The sequence below is a fragment of the Pseudopodoces humilis genome, chromosome 1 (assembly GCF_049639895.1).
Source record: "Pseudopodoces humilis isolate 2021_Gansu_Grassland_sample_001 chromosome 1, ASM4963989v1, whole genome shotgun sequence".
NCBI lineage: Eukaryota > Metazoa > Chordata > Aves > Passeriformes > Paridae > Pseudopodoces > Pseudopodoces humilis.
In genome coordinates this window covers 4,133,713-4,153,777 of record NC_142200.1, presented here as the reverse complement: position 1 = coordinate 4,153,777, position 20,065 = coordinate 4,133,713, and the positions used below count along the sequence as shown (strand labels likewise).

Sequence of the window (20,065 nt, the reverse complement as noted above, 5' to 3'; positions counted from 1 at the left end):
GAATATGAAGCTGCTTTTTTTAGGCTTTACTTACCAATCCCAAAATGCAATCATTCTTTTTTTAAAGTAACATGACCTTCAAAGTTAATTTACATGCTGAACATACTTGTATACCACGTTGTCAAATACTTTACACAAAAACTGTCAAATATTTATTTTAAAGGAAATTTTCCCTACTATTTCTAATACGGTTATTTTAGGCAGACCTAGATAAACACCAAACACAACTGTTTTTATTCTTTTTTCCCCCTTCACCTTTCTGTGTACATTCTTGACTAATACAGTCTTCACTAAATGTAATGCAGCAGTAAGTAAATATTCTCTCAAGATGGCAGAAACAGCAAAAGACGTGAACTCAGGAAAGAGCAGTTCATGGAAACAATTAAAATCATCATAAGCAAAGTTGTGGGATTGATTATACATTCAGATTTATCAAAATTTTAGATGCTCTTTTTAAACATCAACATAGAGATTTTGACTAATAGCACAGTTTTGAAGTTAAAAAATAAAAAAAAGCAATGGCCATTCTTAAAGCATCATTAATCAAAATACCACGCTTGATTGTGTTCAATTAAATACGAGTCCCAAACAGAAGGAAAACTACAGAACAAATACTTAATTCTTGAATAATGACTAAGTATTATAAATTACAATATTCTCATAAGTTACAGAAGCATTTTTTTGTTTCTTGCTATTAATTTATTAAATACAGTTTACACTGTCTGTAGATCTTGTAGCTTTCTTGGAACCATGCCTGTATTTTCCACAGTAAGAGCAGAGAAAATGTTTTCCCTCAATACATAACATTACCTCAAAATTTCTCAGCTTTATTTTTCTTTTTGCTTTTAATAGGAAACTTGATAAACAAAGATGAAAAAGTAGCTAAAATCTTTGAGAACTTAAGTGCATTTTGCACTGCATCTTCATATATATTTTAGTAGTAGATCTCCCCAGACTATACTATGGTTTGCTGCTTTAAGCATTTGTCTCAAGATACAAAATAAATCCACTGGAGATTTCCCAGAATTTTTTGGATTTTTTTTGGAAGGCTTGAAACACGAAGATCGTTTCTTCTGCATAGAAAACAGCAGTAATGGCAGTAACTGCAGAACAATCTGCAAAAGGGCTGGAGGCCGTCACTCACATACCTGAACAAGTCTGTACAGAAATCAATATTCCTGGTAGAAAAGGCAAAGTAATTGCACTTATTTACAGCTGAACATCCCATCTCCAGGTGACCTGGACCCCAGCACCAGCATGGCAAGAACATTCCGTCTGATCCATCACAGCCAATTCTGGTTAGGCTCATTTTTGTCTCTCATTCTACTGATTTAAGGTACCTGTTGAGTTTTATTAAAGCCTTTGTTCTGATCAACCCCAAGATCTCTCCTACTTCACTTTATTGACTCACACAATTGAGAGAGCTAATCACTTTCATGCTCCATGATTGAACATTTTCCTTTCTCATTTTACAAACACTACTGCATCTTTCATTGGACTGGCCTTCTAACTATTTGGACAAAACAGAAACATTAAACAGAAAAAGACAGGAAAAGAACCCAGAAATGGGGCAGGAATGAAGAATAGGTACCTAATTAGAGTCTCAAATCAGGAATATTCATGACAGGAAATTAACAGTAAAAACAACAAAGATGGTCCAAGATCCTTGAGAACAATAAAATAAAATAACAAAGAGAATCAATTGTTTAGGGTTTATCATCGGAGCAACACCAATCAAAGTCTTATGTCCACAGTCTCAGGTCAAGTCTAGAAAGTCAATGCCTTTTACTTAAGCACACCTCAATTAACCTACATGGACTCAGCATTAATACTTCAATTAATGAAAAAGCTCAGGAAGACTTTCCATGGGGAATCATTCCCCTTAACAACCTGTGCTCAATACTAAGTTGTTTACCATCACAAGAGAAATTCAACAAACAGAAAGACACAGTAGGAAAAGTACCATGGCAAAAGCTTGGATTTATTTAACATGAAATGAGTAATTTATCAGAACAACAATTCTAAATCAAGGGAAAGGGGAAAATTTAAAAAAATAAATAAAACTGTAGATTTCAGTACAGTTACATATTGGTGAATGGTGGACTATGAAAAGGACAAATTAAAATTAAACCAAGCAACGGAGAACTCAATGACGACTGGAAACAAGCATGAATGAGCAGTCATCCTGCAAAGGTGAGGTTCTGAGTCCGGAGGAAAAAAGTTGTGGGGAAAAATGAGCTGAAACTGCCACTAAACAAGAGGAAAGGATACACTTGCTATGAAACTGAGTCTGTGAGAGTGAATAATCTGAAAGAATGTGACACCTGATGAGAAATCAGACAAGAAAAGGGTATGGGGACTGCAGGCATGAGTACATGTTAGTAATAAAACACACCATTTTAAAAATTAACCAGCACTCTGAATTATTAAAATGAAAACAGAAGAGTTGATTCTTATGATAAAGTAATACCTATTCCCACATTCCAGAAAGTTCACAGATGAGACTGGAAAATCAGTAACTTAGGTTGGAAAGAAAGGGTAGAGGTCATCTTGTTTAGCCCAGTACTCAAAAGAGGAGTAACTTTGGTGGTAGTTTAGGTTTTTCATATCCTGCATATCACTCAAGTTTTAAACACCTCTAAAGACAGAGGTCTCAGGTTCTCTCTGGACAAGCAGTCCCAGTGTATGATCCCCCTCAGGCTTGGGAAGAGGGAGTTTTTATTAGGGAGGGAAGTTTCCCATGGCTCCAGCACCCTGACTCTCATCCTTACGCTGGGCACTCCTGGGAAGAGCCCGACTCAGGTTTTGCCAGCACTTTCCCATTTTGGGACTGAGCAGAGCAGTAGGAATTACCCCAGTATTCTTCTCCTCTACAGACTGAACAGATGTCAGTGTTCTTCTCATTTGGGGAGCTCCAAACTGACTTCTGTTCCAAAGAAATTATCTCTGAAATTCCAAAATTCCAAATCAAAGGGAACAAGCACTTTCCGCAACTTGCTAAAGTCTTGATAAAGATACAAATCTACCAAAATCACTCAATTTCTCCACATAAGCCCACATTAGTGAAGAGCTGAATTTCTCCAAGCACTGGCTAAAGAGTTATATTAATCATTTCAATTATTTACATCTGGTTAGCAAATTAACTCTTCTTGTGCTTACCACTGGAACTGGAATTCAGTGTTAATTCCAAGACAGAACTTTATCACAACAGTAAAGAAAAGTATTGGTGGTACTACAATTAATTTGCTCAGGAAATGGATGTTCTGCAGATCTATGCAAATAACTGCATTCCAAGTTCTTGAGTGCATGTAAGCACTCAGAAGGAATTTCTTCATTAAGAAATTTTCCACATTTTATAAATATATAATGACATCATTACTTACACAATACAAATTAGACTGTAAATCAAAATGTTCTTAATCAATTAATTCCCACAGAGACCTTTCTATGTGCAGCTTTACAACTTCTTTTTCTATTGATCCCTAAAAAATTTGAATACTTCTACGAGGGTGAGAAAAAATGCTGCTGGAGAAATAATTTTATTGTGCTATAAAAACAAAACCTTTGGGCACGTTCACTCCCATGGAAAAACACTTTATAATATGTGGTTTATTATCAGTAATTTAGATCAACTTGTTTGAGTAGACAGTGCAGTAGACATATCAATAAAAACAAAACCCAAACAAAAATCATGAGCAAATAAATGTGCACTGATTCAATTAGCTTGACAGAACAAAGTGCTCTAAGAGATGTAATTTATATTTAAAGCAATACTAAAGGTAAAAATATTTAACATAAAGGAAAATTCTGGATTAGGACTGAGTGGGTATTAAGTTGTTCTGACACGTACAGAACTTTTAACCATTTAATGGATAACAATTAGAAAGAAATCCTGTCAATTGGAATAAAGATTAAAAAAAAGCCCCATGATTTCATTTTTTCAGGATGCACTGCAAGCAGCCAACTGAAGTACCAGAGAGCTTGGGCTTGAGACTTCTAACCTGACATATTTGTCCAGTGATTTAGCTTTTTTTTCACTCCCTCCTGATCATTTGACATTGTATTGTTTTCAAATAACATAAATCACTGGGAACAACAAATCCATGAGCTGAAGTTTTTATTAAAATCCAAAGATTCTCAGACATAACTATTTCAGTTCATCAGGTTTTTAAATTGTGGTCAAAATGGGAATTTGAAAAGCAAGGATGAATGCAGACTTTTAAACTTCAGTAGCAAGTATACAATAATTATTAGGTTTCAGGATATAATTATTACCTGAAAACCAGTCTATGTAAACCATGTAGCAGGAGTTCTACTCAATGCAGAAATGTACAGAACTGATCTATGGGTTAGTGCCAGTAAAGCATTTAAACACTGAGTGGCAGAGATTTTTCTTTTCAATACCTCATCACCAAAAATATGAGAAAATTGACAACACCACACCATTAAACCGAGGTTATGCTAGCTTAAATCATCTTTTAAGAATAGTTTTAGAAAACCATATTTGAAAGTCCAAATGAGATTTTTCTTCAGCAAAATAGCAGAAAGAGAAGATTTAGAAAGATGCATACCATGTTTTCTACTCGGAGCTCAAAAGGCATAGGGTTGTACACCATCAACTGAACTTCACACACATCTGCCTGGACCCACTGGAAGTCTGCAAGGAATAATCACAGAATTAAGGCAGGAATTACCTAATTATAGGTTTATAAAAACCAACAGCAGCTGAGATGCTGAGATTATAGCTGAGATTGCTAAAATGCTTAATATCTCTCTATAATCCTCACAGCCCAAGTCCTACACAAGAGCATTGTGTGACACAAGCTGCAAATCCCAGGCAAAGCAGTAAGTGAAGGAACTGGAAACGCTCATTAACACAGCAATAGTGCTCTAAAGACCCAGCGCTTCACTGGCAAAATTAACTCGGGCATCAACTCAAAACATTATTTCAACACATCCTTCATGTTCAACACTTAAAGGTTTCCATTCTTGGAGTTATGTAGAGTAGACATGGCCTTGATATTGGAGACTTGGATAAGAATCAATCAGGAACGAAATGAACACAACAGAAAGAACATCACAAGGCCTCATACAGATACAGCTCATTACATGGAGTAAATAAAGAGACAGTGAAGTAAAGTGGGCCAGGTAAAAAGATGTACTTGCAGTTTATATCTTAGTAAAAGAGACAGGTTCAACTTTAAAGGTACTTCACTTTGCCAATTTTAATATTTTTTTTGAGTTTCATAATTCAAGGAGATGAGGTTGGACTAGTGGAAGATGTCCCTGCCCATGGCAGGGGTGGTTGGAACTGGATGATCTTGAAGGTCCCTTCCAACCCAACCCATACTGTAACTCTACGGTTCTGTGGGAGATTATGGAGGTCAGCAGCAGAGACACAAATTTTGAGTAATTGTTCAATGCAAAAGATTATTTTATATCAGCATTTCATAACCTTTTTAGCCCTCAAGTTTTCCAAATTTCTCACAGTGAACCACATGCACCTGAAGATCAGACTTTAAACTGAATGTGGTAAGATTCTCCCTGCAAGCTGAGGATCTGCAGTCCAAGTAAACAAAAGGTGGTTTAATTACATTTGTTAAATAAATCATGATTATAAGCTAAATTATAACATACATGGATTAGTTCTTACTAGTTTACCCAATTATTTTAACATACATTGCTATCAGTTTTTTACTAGGATATTAGGAAATGTCCAGTCAAAAAACTGAATTATCAATATTAAGACTTTAATGCACCGTTGAAGCAATCTGTACTCTAATTGTACATTCACAATCATTTACTATCTGATTACATTTTGCAAGCAATATTAGAGAGCTCAAGGGAGATGTACTTAATGCAAATGTTTAACTCCAATTAATGCTAGTGGAAATTAAACACATAGATCCACAGATGTTAATGGGTTATATTACTGTGAAACCTGAAAAGCAAAACTGTTGATTAAAACAAAACATTCAAATTCACAGTGGTGAGGTATTCTCTACATTTCATATTTAATTGCTTATTAGTGTCCATGATGTTTTATGCATGCTGCAGCCCCCACAACAGCCAGTTTTGTAGCCAGTTCTGTACCAGTGCACAGGTACAGAGTTAATCATTACAGTTTACTATAGCAACAGAGGCACCGGCAGTAGCACAGCAGCGCTGCAGTCCTGAATCTCCACTTTCTAACAATTACCACACTGTGGAATGTCTTCTGAAAGCACAACCATCCAAGGGCTCTCTAGGCACAAGACTCATGCCACCAGCTTTCACTTACACCAATGATATCAAACCTCTGGGACTGGGCCAAAGTTTCCAGCTGGTGTTTGTTCCTCATGCTGTGTACATCAGTGTAGAAACATTTCAGGTGTGGTACCTTGTGGCCAACACCTGGTGAAGCAGATTGAGGGATCCCATCAGGATACTCAAGGTTTGGCACAAAATCTCATTGCTCATCACTGGGAGCCTGGTTTTCTCCCTTTCCCCCTTCCAAACTTGTTCAAAGCTCTGCCAGTGAGCCCCACTGCTCCTGTGCTAAAACCCCTTTTCCCCTCTGAGAAAGACTCATCCCATCGGGTGTCAGCAGGCCAGGTGTTAATAGATCATCCCATGGTCAAAAAACTCACATTTTTTCCATTGACACCAACCTCAGAGCCATGCACAAACCCAATGGAACTGCCTGTTCCTATCAATATTATTCCTTGCTACTGGAAGGATCAAGGAAATCACTCTCTGTGCTCCTGATCCCTCCACCAACTCTCCCAGGGCCTTGAAGTGTCTTTTGATTGGCCTCAGACTTCCCTTTGCTGATTCATTGCTGCCGGTCTGAACAACCAATAGCAGATAGTAATCAGGTCTTTCTAGAGTGGAATTTACCTGAGCCCCTGTGAGACAGCAGACTTCCCCTGAGTTGGGTCAGGTCTGCACATGGGGCCCTCTGCTCCCCTCAGAAGGGAGGGAGTCTCCTGTGAGAACCACCCTTCTTTTCCTGCCAACAGAGGAGGTTGTGATGGAGGGTCCAGGTGGTCTTGCTTTAGGAGGCCTCTCTGTCCCAGAAGGACCCTCAGCCACCTCATCAGTTGTTCGGCCTTCTCATTGCAGAGCCTCACCCCTGTTGTAGAAGGTGCCAGTCCTACTTGTCACATTCTGAAGAGGAGGAGGAACCTTCCTCCTGGTACATGCAGAGACCTGGTTCCATCCTTCACCAAACAGAGCTCTGACTGACAGTCCCTCAACACACCACCCTGCTGGGTTCTGAGTCCATCAGCTTCTCCACTGCACAGAGACAGGTGACCATTCTCCTCCACCCTGTGCTTGGCAGGCACAGCTGTGTACAGCTGTGGTCCTCACAGCTGGGAGAGACACAGACAGACTGCAGAGGATCCCAAGGAGCACCACAAAGGTGATCAGGGACTGGAGAACCCACCTGATGAGGAAAGGAGTGAGACAGCTTCTCTGGGGTGAAGAGAAGGCTCGGAGCAGTATCACCACGGTATTCCAGTACTTAAAGGGCTGCATAAAGAGGACAGAAGCTCTTTCCTCACAAGGAGGCACAGGAAGAAGACCAAGGGTAACAGACACAAGTTACACTGAAACACATTTTATTTTCTTACTTTTTTTTTTTTTTTGTTTCTGTAAGAAGAGTAATTCAGTGGAACAACCTCCCCAGGGACATGGTGGAGTCTGAATCATTGGAGGCTTTTGAGGTGAGATTGAAATCTCCTGTGAAAAATGTGCCAGTGAAGTGCTACAGAATTGTGTCCTTGGGGGAAAAAGTTTTGAAAGGAAAGGTAAAATGAGCTATATTTGTATCAGCTAAAACAAGAGCTGCTGGATTTACTAATAGAACTGTATTGTATTTCTTGCTGCTTTAGACTATCAGCACTCAAAACCAACAAAACACTTCATGTCAAAAATCAGTAGGTTTATTTTTTATGACTAGCATGCTATTAAAGCAATTTAACTAGAATATAATTATCCCTGTTATTGTTTCCAGTCAGAAAAGCTTATCAAGTTGAGAGCTGAAAACATTTCAAGACTTTCTAAATGGCTTTTGTTTCCCTTTGGTTTGTCAGTAGTGCTTGATTTCCTTTGCTGTAAAGCAATAATTTAACCAAAATATGGAGTACTATCTCCATGTAAGAAAAACAGTTCATTTGTTATTGTTGTTTTTAATTAATGTTACATACATACCATTAAAATACTCTCATTGATTTTGCAGCTAATAAATTTCTCAGCTTCTTTCAAAGAAGCTTTTCTTTATCTGCTTTTATTTTGTATTTTCTTTTGTTCACTAAACTTTGAAACAGTGGAGGCTTTTAGCAGTGACTGCAATGTTTATATACTTCAAAAGACAAATGCTGTACAGGATCAGAAGCAATCAGACACTCCTTAGGCTAAATAAAAACCTAAAAGAAGAAAGTTCATTGTAAAATGTAAATCTCCTACCATACACAAAGCACCAAAACAAATCCTAACCAGTTCAAAAATGCAGGTTCCTTTTGTATCCAACAAGGAATGAGAATACTGCATTATACAACTGTATGACAAAACTGGGAATAAGGTTTTATTTAAATGAAAAAAAAATTCCATAGTATAGCTAAGAGATTAAATGTTGAAAATTTAATAGTAATCAAACTTTCAATTAATTATTAAGAGGAATCAAGAGAGCACTTTAAGATGTTCTCCTATGTGCAAATATTTTTAATTTATCCTTTAACTAATTTTTCTTAACCTTTTTTTAATTTCTTACCCTTTTTCTTTTGAAGTTGAAGTAGTGCTGCAGCAAAGTCACACTGAGCCAAGTGCATCCAAACTGCCAGATAATCATCCCTGCCTCTGCACATCCCAACTGTTCCTCTTTCAGTTATTTAGTGAAAATACACATCACCATAAACCCAACTAGAAAACATGCAAGTTCTTCTCAGGGTGAGGGATATCACCTTAATTATAATCAGGGTCCTCAGTAGAGGCACAGCCCACATACGTTGGAGAGGAAACCACACAGAGATTCTTGGAAAACTGGCCTTGCAGGCCAGGCACAGTCCAGAGGAACGAAGAGCCACGTCAAGATAAAACATCCTGCAAATTTCTGAAATTTTTACAATCAGTTCTGTTCCACAGTCACACAAATCTTTTTTGTGCTGACATTCATGCCTCTGGTAAAAATTATCATGCACATGATAAACACAAAAGCCACAAAAAGAACTACCAATATTTGTAACTTAATCCAGGATTTAAACAAACTTGGAATTTTTTTCCGATAATTACTGCACTGAAAGGCTTCATAATCTTTTTGAAAAGAAAATTACTAATATCCTTAACGGGGTTTAAAAACTTTTTCTTAGCTGAAATGTCCTTAAGTAAAAGGGACTAATCAGACAGTTCATCACTCTGAGTTTATGTTAAATCAGAATAGGAAAAGGAAAAACCACAACTGCATTTTCCTCAGGGCACTGGAACTGTGGTGGCTGCCAAGCAGAGCCTGTCAGAACTAAGTGTTCCCTGAATTCTCTTTTGTCTGAGAAGGAAATAAAACTAGTTTATCTCTTCTGAAAAATCAATGTTACCATCTATGAGACTTTACTCCTCTTTTGAATATGAAACTGTGCCCCAGAGAAAAAAGATTTGATCCCTCAGAACTTGAGGCTAAAAAACTGGTTATCTCAAATAAAAGACAGCAATATTCAGGTCTGCTCTCCTTGACCACAGAAGATTCTCTAATTTAACAAAATAACAGAACATACTGTAAATTATTCTTACCTATTTTCTTATTTCGTTCTTCCCCACGACTGTGTGCAATAATTGGAGAGTATATGAAGGGGCTTTTGGTGGACACATTCTGACCAAGTAAACTTTTCATTTTGTGAGGTCGGAGACTGGTTGGGAGGTTCAAGAGCTTCACAGATCTGTTGAGTAAAAATAATTTCTAATTATTTCATTTATTCTATTTTGTAACAGGTGAATGTGTTACAAAAGAACTGATAAATACGAAATAACAGTCTGAGAATAAAATGCCTGAAATGGGAAATTGGAAGAAAACATTTATAATGCAAAAGGAAGTAATACCAACCTAAGGAAACTGCCATTTCAGAAAGCTCTCAGAAAACAAATAACAAAAGAAAAAAATCTTCTTTAGAAACCAACAAACCCAAAACTAGCTAGAACAGTGATCTGAAATCCAGCTATTAATTTTTGAGTGCAGACTGAACCACAACCCCAGTGCAGAATGCAGCCAAATATTTAACTTAAACCCAAACTAGAATCCAGACAAGATTTCACTGGACAACACAAAGAAAGAAACTTCTCCACAGTGAATAAAGCTGATTTTAATACAGTGAAAATGCAGAGCTGCTGCTGGAAGGAAATGTCCCAGAAATTTGAGTGGGTTTGTTAAACAACCAGAAAGCAATTACAAATAGATAGAAAACAAATGATTTATTAGATTACATTCCTAGATCCCAATTTCCTACAATGCCATGTAGGGAAATCACTGCTCTTCCACTGCTGAGAAAAAAGTAAAGAATAAAATTTGGGCAGAAGAACAAGCAATAAATTGGTGAATATTCAGTAAAATCAGCTGCATTCTATAAACCTAATTACTTCAAATCAGGAACTCAGCACAATAAAGAACAGATATGTCAGCATCACACTAATAGAAAGCAGACACACACAAAAAACCAAGATAATGTGTTTCTGCTGAGAAATAATGAAGCTGTAAGAGTAAGACTACACAGACAAGTTCTCTGTGAAACAAAACACCTGATAAGAAATTACTAAATAACACTAAAAATAGGTTGGAACAAGAACAAGAAATAAATCACATCCATATATTACATGTTGATGATTCCTAGTGTCAGCATCAAAATCACATGCAAAATCACAGACAACAAGCCTGAGGAATAAGAAGGAAACTGTAAGAGACCCCTGCTATTTTAAAACCTCTTCTGATAGAATTTTTTTACAAATAAAATGAAACTGAAAGCAAAAATGTGAATTATACTTATTTGAGGAAACAAACATTGAATTTGATAAAGAGGTAATAAAAAGGAATTTTATTTCATATGCTGAAAAAAGTGCTTTGGCTCCTTCATGTTTATTATATAAATACTGGTGTATTACCTCCTTTACATGAATGCATGACAGTGGAAGGAATGTTCCTCAACCACTATCAGAGAGCTGTACCCTCACAGGTCAGACTTAGAAGAGGGCAGATTTTTTTTTAATTCATTTGTGTGAAAAGCTTCAGTCATGTCCCCTAGCCTGACACCACTGAATGCAAATGAGTGACAATTAAGAATTACTAACTAATTTCACCTATTAAATTACTAACTAATTTTACTAACTACCCAGAAGATGAAAATCCTGTATCTAGAAAATGTTAATTAAAAACAACCTTGCTTAGATGGGGAAGGAAAATTAATTTGTTTTCTAAGAAATCCCACTATACTAAGTAAACAGAGGGAAGGGAAAAAATGTCATTAAGTAAATTTGAAGCAGTAAGGAAAGTACGTAAGGACAACTAAAAGCAGCAGTGGTCACAAGAAAGAAAATTTTCTGCTTTTAAGTATATTAGTAAGATAATTACCTTTAACACAGGTAAATTATAAAAATGGGAATATTGCATTTTTTATCTGAGAAAATACCAAATGATGATTTCATAATGAACAAGAGTAAAGGAATTATAAAGATTTTGCCTTGCCATATCTCTTCTATTGCTTTTAAAGTACTGGGGAGAAAAGGTAACATTGCCACTGTTTCTATTTCACTGTGGCATTTCCATGTCTGACAGTATTTTGATTAAGAAAACCACATCCAACATAAGCACCCCACATTAAATGGATTAAAACTCTTAGACCATGAAATGCCAACAGTAAATAGAAGTCATCCCCATCAGTAACTGTGTGTTTCTATAGGGCTCTAACATGGATTGAATCAGAAGTTGAGGTTATTCAACATTGATCAAAATGACATTTCCACACATTTATAATTGATGTCACAAAAATTAGCATGATTTAGCTCAGAGAGCTCTGCAGTCCAGCAGCACAGCTGGCTCCCAATAGGCTCGGCAGCTCTACAAGACCAGATCTGCTGGGCAGATGTAACCAGAGACTTTATGTCTAAAGTCAACTAATATTTTATTGAAGTACCAATATTTTTTACTATGGCTTTTATAGGAATTTTGAAAGACAAGAAGGAGGAGGAGAAGAGAAGCAATTCTTAAATGTTAAATAAAGTTGATGCTGGGTTCCTCACCCCACGGCAAAACAGAAGGAGATATTCCCAACATTCCAAGCTCAGCTAGGTCAAGACAAGTTGAAAATTTAAGTGGATATGTTTGACCCCCTCTCTCAGCATACAAAACATTTTAAGTGACACAAAGTCTTTCCCACTGAAGTCTTGGGAATCTCTTGCCAGAGTTCTGACTGTCCTCTTCTTCCAGTCTCTTCTCCCAGGTAACAATTGACAGGATAAGAGGAAATGGCCTCAAATTGCACCAGGGGAGGTTTAAATTTGATATTAGATTAATTTTCTTCATGGAAGGTGTTGTCAAGTATTAGAAGGGGCTGCCTAGGGAGGTGGTGGAGTCAGAATCTCTGAAAATGTTCAAAAAATGTGTGGATGTGGCATCTGAGGACATGGTTTAATGGTGATGGTATTGGTGATGGCTAGACTTGATCACCCTGAAAGTCTTCTCCAGTTTTAAGTATTACATGGTCCTATGATGCTATGACTAAATGCATGACTCCCATGAAGAAGGATTTAATCAGCATTTGTCCCATTTTCTTCACTATTCAGCACACTTTTTCTGAATAGGAATTATATTTCCTTCAAAAAAAAATATTTTCTTTCAGTCTTCTATTATTGATACCCAGTGGCTGCTTTCTCCCCCTCTCTGACTCTAATATTTCATGCCAGGCTTCAACCTGATCAAGTTATTATTCATTGGCCTGACTACATGATGTGCCTGAATGGAACTGAGATTTAGAACAGGCCAGTGAAGGTGCCAGCTTGAAAATGCAGCATCTGGAGAGTTACAAAAAGCACCGCTTCCATGTGAGTTCCAAGCTCTGTGGATGGAGACTGCATCCCACTCGTGGACTTTTAGTATTGGGATGATCAAGTATTCAACTAAAATCTCAGTTGCAGCAAAATACCTTCTTTCAATTGAATAAGAAACTGCTGAAAGACAGTTCTTAAAAAAACAAAACTTCTCTCTTTCTGAAGCTAAAGGCCACAAAGTATTTTCTGGTCAAAGGCTCTATTTTTGCTCAAGAGCTTCTCAAAACAATTTGACATTTCGACATTTTTCCATGTTCCTGTGATCCACATGCCTAAAGTGAGATGACTGCATCCTTTCAGTATCCTTTAAAATTTGACAGGTACTGTGAAAAAGTTAAAGATTGTGTTTTAGTCTTACTTCACAATAGGCAATTTGGTGAAGGGAACAGGAGGTAGCTTCAAACCATCTGGAAGAGTGATGACTTCCATTGTCCCAGGGCATTTTGCTGTGTAGCTTTCCAAGCTCTGCGTGACATCTTTCTTTTCTAGAAAATAAAATTAAAAAACGATTTCAAGCTCACATTTAACTGAGACTATAGCCTTTTTTTGTACAAAGTAACTCAAATGGCATGCTAACTGATTTCTGCATTCAGCACTTGGAGTTATGATCAACCTCAACAGAGGGATCAAGTAAAATTAAGTGACCTTAAGTAAAAGAGTTTTCTAGATTTCTCAGAATTTTTCAAGTGCCAGTCTATGCCTACTTTTTATTTGTTTTGTTCTTTAATTGTCAAAATACAATCTTTTACAATTCCTATTAAATAAATACTTTTAAATCTGTATATCCAAACAAAACAATCAGCCTCCTACATATTAAGGTTATTAACAATAGCATTGTATGGGAACAATGACTGCTCTGAAACACTAGATTAAATAATATCAAAGGCAATGAAAAGAAACAAATTGCTTTTGATGTTAGCATGTGTGAAAACTATCTAATCCTCAAAATAACAGTACTGTGCTCTGCTACTAAATCAGAACAAAAGTAAAGAAATATTTTCTTTGTTTTTGCTTAAAAATACAAGAACATTCAAATAAATATAAATTACCTGGGTTATCTTCAAGAATGTACAATGATTACATATTAGTTTTATCCAGTAATTATTTTCAACAATATAAAATTGTGTCTCCAGAAAAAAAAAGTCTATTTGGAAATATAAAGCCTCAGCACAAAATTGTATTTGATCTTTATGGTGCCTTCCAACCCAAACCTTCCTATGATTCCCTATTTCTCTGATGAAATGGAAGTCTGCAAACAAAGAAAAGCCTGGGAGTGTTTGTTTAGAGGCAGCTGAAAAGACCTATATTGTTTTAAAGTAATTATCCATAGAGTGTTGGAAGGAACCTTGAAGTCCAACCTCCCCTGCCATGGGCAGAGACACTTTCCACCAGACCAGGTTGTTCCATATAAGTGCTACCAATAAAAATAATTATTCAATATCAAAACTGTATCTAGAAAATACTTACAATATCAAAATACTCAATGATAAAACTAAATAGGAAAGGGGAAGGTGATAACAAGTAGTTATCAGTAGTAATACTTCCAAAAAAACCTGTTTAGACAGGTGGACAAGGGTTATGCAGCAGATTTTGGTAGCAAGGAGTGGCCTCTGGGAGAAGGCACCAGGATATATCCATGACAGAGCCCATTCCAAACAATCCCAAAACAAACCTGCTGCTGCCCAAAGCTGGGCCAGGCAGTTATGCTGGTGGCACCTCTGTGAGAACATATTTAAGGCAGGGTAAAAAATGCTGTATAGCAGCTGTGAGAGGGAGGAGTGAGAAAAATGTGAAAGAAACATCCTGTGAACCGTGCCAAAAATACCAAAACCTGCCCAAAACACCATCTTGGGCCCTGAAAAGCACAAACATCCAGCAATGCTTGTGCTGCCCACATCAATCCAGCTTAGTTTGTGAATTATACAGCCACCAGTACACACTTCTTCAAAGCAAATAAATATTGATTTAATCCCCTTCACTATGGAATTAATGCCACATAACTGACAAATTGCCTTGCTCCTGTCTGTGTTTCACTGAAGAGTCTCTTGAGCCATTCCCCATATTTTAATTGCCTGTAGGAAATGTTCCCAAAACCACATTAATTAGACATCCACATAGAGCAGCACAGCACAGCCAGGAGTTGTAGTGGTTCAAGGCTGAGTATTACCATCAAAATTTCAGGTTATCTGCTGTATTATGAGCACGGGCACCTAGTGCAAACAGAATCCATCAAGATGGAAATCTTCACAGCTACCAGGAATGATGAAGATAGTACTACAGCATGTGCTTAATTGTGCTTGTTGTTTACGGATTTTGAGTCATGTGGTTATTTCACAGTAGCAGCTCCCCACACTTTCCATGTGAAAAAAGCCAAACCAAACCATTTTTCTCTGTTGATGTGGTGTGAAATACAGCTTTAAACATGCTGCTGCCAGGCCAGCAGCTCAGTTCCTTTTTCTTAGCAACAAGTCTCAGCCAAGATCCTGAAGGAATCCACATCAGCAGGACACAATGGGAAGTATTCACAATGCAAAAGAGCTGGCTGATCCTGCCCAAGAGCCACTTCTGAAAGCAAACACTGGAACCTTCTCCCTCGAGGAGCATCTCAGCTCCCTGACCTCTGTGGCCTAATGGTTGCCAAAAACCTGCTGTAGCAATTGCAGCTCTGAATTCTCACAGCTTCTGGCTGCCCGACACTGTGTTCTGACAGAACCTCCTGGTAGGAGACATTCAACTGCTCAACCTCCCTCCTGACCCACAGTTAGGAGATTTCTGTGACTGTTATCACCAGCACTTATCTTTTTGAAAAGAAGAGACAAAAATCAGCTGCTCTTGGAGGTCTTTACCCACCTGGTGCCTTCATGCTTGTACAGGTCAGCAGGAAGGCAATCACCACTTGATCCTGTGACCTGTGAATTTACCCCAACAGCTTTAAAAGCCTGTCCTGCAGCTGGGAGCACTGCTCAATACTCTTGTGTAGGCATTAGAGACTCATTTATTGAGTGAGGAGTGACAGCTTATTTTCTCATCTGGATTAACTATGTTCACAATTTTTTTCCCCTCAGTTTCTCTCCAGACTCACTGAAAGACCAAGATCACAGAATGGCTGTGAGCAAACAAAGCTGAGCAGAGCTACGGTCAGCACTGGCACGTGAGCACATTTTGCTCAGTTTGTTCAGTATAACCTCATAGCAGTTTCCCCATTTCATACAAAATTGGTTTTAACTGCTCCTGACAATCAAAAATTTTGCAAGTCCACCCATACTCTTAGAAATTCTTTGCTTAACTACTTCACCTTAATATAACGACCATTGGTTTTGTTTTGTGTCCAAGCTGCTTCAAACCTTCTTCTAATATGAGAACACAAAAATCTGAGAGCTTCAGATGCACAGTCAGAAACCATTAGTGATTGAAAGCTACTAAATGTGAAAAAGACAAGACTTTCTGCTCATTTTACAGTCATGTGGAGCAGTATTTCAAATAATGGAGCTATTGAAAAATCAGACCAGGACAGGACAGAAGGCCAGTTATAGAGTAACATTTTTAAGCACTTTAGTAACTGTGATTTAACAGTGTAACACAAACAGCAGTTCATGCCTTGGCAAGTAACAGAAAATGAGAACACAATTGCTGTAACTGTGCTCTTTAATATTTGAAGAAATTTAAAATAGCTGTACTCATGTTCAGTCACTACCCATTGAACACTGAGGCAAAGAATAAAAACACAACATTTGTTCTTTGGCAACAGTTGGTTGATGCAGTGTTGACCAAGTCACGGTGTCCCCTGTAGAACAACCTACAGCCTGGTGGAATAAAGAAAGTGAACATTTTCCACCAATCACACTGGAACAATTTCATTTCTTTCTGGAGCTCACTAAAATATTGAAAACAAATAGCTCAACACCTTCTGACTCCACTTCTACCTCACTGACAGGCCCAGAATCAATATTTTAACAAAAACCCTCATTGCCCAGGGTGCTTTTTGCTGGCTGAGCTTTTTCCTTCTCCCTTGAAAATATCAAATAATGGTCACAAAGGAGAAGTCTGAGGAGAGCTCCTGCAGCAGTCCTGACCCAACTCTCCCAAGACAGACTCAAACATCACCTTAATGAGTTAATAATAACATATAACAAGACAGAAAAGTCAGTCTGATGACAGAAAAAAATAAAAGAGAAAAAGCATGTTTTTTGCACCCATAAACACAGATATGGCCTTCCAGTGCCTGAAGGGAACGTACAAGGAAGATTGAGAGAGGCTTTTTAGAAAAGCACATAGTGACAGGACAAAGGGAAATGGATTCAGACTGACAGAGGGTAGTTTTACTTTAGATATTAGAAAAAAACTCTTTTCTGAGGCTGGTGAGGCTCTGGCACAGGTTGCCCAGAGAAACTGTCGCTGCCTCATCCCTGGAAGTGTTCAAGGCCAGGTTGAATGGGACTTGGAGCAAGCTGGGATAGTGGAAGATGTCCCTGCCCACAACAGAGATGATAACTTTAGGGTTGCTTCCAACTCAGACTATTCTGTGGTATTTCCTTCACATACCCACACAAAATGAGAATTGCTTGGTGAGCCCTAGAGAAGAGAAAGTCCATGTCTGCTTCCAGGTGAATCTTCAGTCTCATTCTGCCATGAAGATGCACTGTACTCTTTAAACTAAAGAATTTCAGAAAGGCTACAAAATCCACTAAGATCCTCACAAAAGCTGCAGTAGAAATTGATTATTCACAGACAGCAATCACTACACACCTCTTACTCTACAGTTAATCACAGATTGCAGGGAATGTGGAAAGCTCCTCAGCCTTTCAGGCAGTGCCTGAGCTCTGGTTTGGGCAGTTGCAGAAGGGCAGGGAGCACCACATTTGGATATTCAGGGCATCCTCCTTTCCCAAGCACGGCCAGGCCAGAGGTGTGAGCAAAGCACCTCAGCAAGACCTGCAGGATCAATCCACTCCTGCATCACCAGGGCTGGGAACTCAGCAGAACAGAACAGCTTCTCTCACCTGCAGGCAGCACCTCCTGCATTTCCACCCCATTAACTCTCACACGGACTGGGTGATGTAATTTCTACTGTTTTAGTAACAAACAGCACCACTAGTATTTTTCTGAAAAATACATGGAGCAAGTAAATACAATTTCAAACTGCTCAGAAATCTCATACTTGGTCAAGCTGCTTTGAAAGCAACACAGGAACCCTGGGTCTTCAACTCCCTATTGTCTACTGCAATAAATGTGTGTATTCCCCACAGACTCCAAAGCTCTTCTTGTGGAGAAAGGCACTGGCAGTTGGCAGAGGATATGAATTCCATTTCTTTAAGAAATCAAGCAATATATATCTCTAAATAAACATACCAGAAATTAATAAAATTCTCTGACATAGAAAAGAGCAAAAACTAGAAGTAAATAATTAATCTATGCTACCAGAGAGTTAGACCCACTTTCATGAACTATATCAGAGACCAACTCCATCCACACAAAGGATTCAGGTATTTGCTGTGCAATAGCTCATCTTTGAAAAATAAGTTCTCAAATTACTACTAACTTTGCAGGAAGGGGGTAGACAGTAATATTTTAGACACAAAAATAGCTGTCTTTTAGAAGCAAAATGTTTTCCACTTCTGAAAAGACTGCTACAAATACAAAGAATGGGAAGAGACTGACTAAACCTATCACACTCTTCCATTACAAGGTGTTTAACAGCTGTATAAAATGTGTACACATGAAGTCTCAGCCAGTTTGCACAAAAATATTTCTACATAAAACCTCATTTTAAAAATTGACATAGCTGAAGACAGAGTTCATAAAGACACCATTAAAATTTCAGTGACTGGTTCTCCACCATATCTCAGAACTTCACATGTCTGCATACTTTCAATACTAAAAAATATATTTTGTACACACTAAATCAGAATATAAACCACTGAAATCAATACTAATTTTTTCATGTTAAGGAATACCAGGAATCCTACTTTTACAAAAAGTGGAGTAAATTAGGCATAGATAACTTCTATAATGATAAATGAAGTTAAGGACTGCTGTAAAGCTGCTTCTGAGCAAGGTAGGTTTTGTAAATATTCAAAGATATAATGGCACAACCATTACACAAATCTGATTCTGGATTTTGTGTGAGAGAAGCAGAGACAGAGGATAGAAAGAACAACACATTGATTTCTGCAGAACATTTTCCCCAATAAACTCTTAAGCAACATCATGGGAATATGGCTAGAAAGGTTTATCAGGATTCAAAATTTTAGTGCCTCCACTAGTGATCTAAACTTCCTTCAGAAAAGCATGGCATAATTGTTGAAATAACCGAGAAACTGTCTGAAAAATTAAAATGAAGACATGTCAGCTCTCTCTCCTAATGTACAGTTGAGTTTTCCCATCCCTCTGAAAAATCATCTCTTCAGTATCACTCCTATCCTACTCATCTTTTCTTAGTACATCCAATCACACTCAATGGACATCATATGGGGAGTTCACTAAGGTGCATGGATGATCCATTTTTAAACATGGATATTTCTTTTTCCATATGAAGTGTCAATTTCAACAGCAGCCTTGACTCCAGTGCTTTAATTTGAATTTAGGGTGAGAGAGCAGTATTGAGTCTGTTAAATGTCACATAAAATATATTTGAATTTTATAATATATCACCTCCTAAAATAGCTTCCTTTGGTACAAAAAAAATTAGCACTTAATAATACAACACAATTTTTTCATGTCTTCATCTTGCCAATTAAAGTAGATCTTCCCCAAAGGAATTTTTTTTTTCTGGAATGAAAACTTTGCCGTGTGCCTCCATTTGCACACTTGTATTTCTTCCCTCAATTAATTGAGGGAAATCACACTTCTTCAAGATCAGAGGCAAGATAAAGATGGCAATTTTGGGCTCAAGCTCAAAGACTTCATTTTGTTAATGAGTGACCTTAAAAAAAAAAATGGAAAATTTTTGTCATAAAAAAGCACTTTTTTACCATAACAATTGATCTGCTGACCACAGCCT

The 20,065-nt window shown here is 37.6% G+C and overlaps 1 protein-coding gene across 3 annotated transcripts in view; it reads right to left on the bottom strand.

The window, feature by feature from the left end:
* Nucleotides 1-20,065, bottom strand: part of TRAPPC9 (trafficking protein particle complex subunit 9) — a 441,139-nt gene that overhangs the window by 384,279 nt on the left and 36,795 nt on the right. For all 3 annotated transcript variants that reach the window (XM_014257635.2, XM_005516888.3, XM_014257640.2), the window contains 3 exons: nt 13,424-13,550; nt 9,766-9,911; nt 4,572-4,657 (listed from right to left, as the gene is read on the bottom strand). In XM_014257635.2, coding sequence (XP_014113110.1) covers nt 4,572-4,657; nt 9,766-9,911; nt 13,424-13,550 — 359 coding nt within the window. The remainder of the gene's footprint in view (nt 1-4,571; nt 4,658-9,765; nt 9,912-13,423; nt 13,551-20,065) is intronic.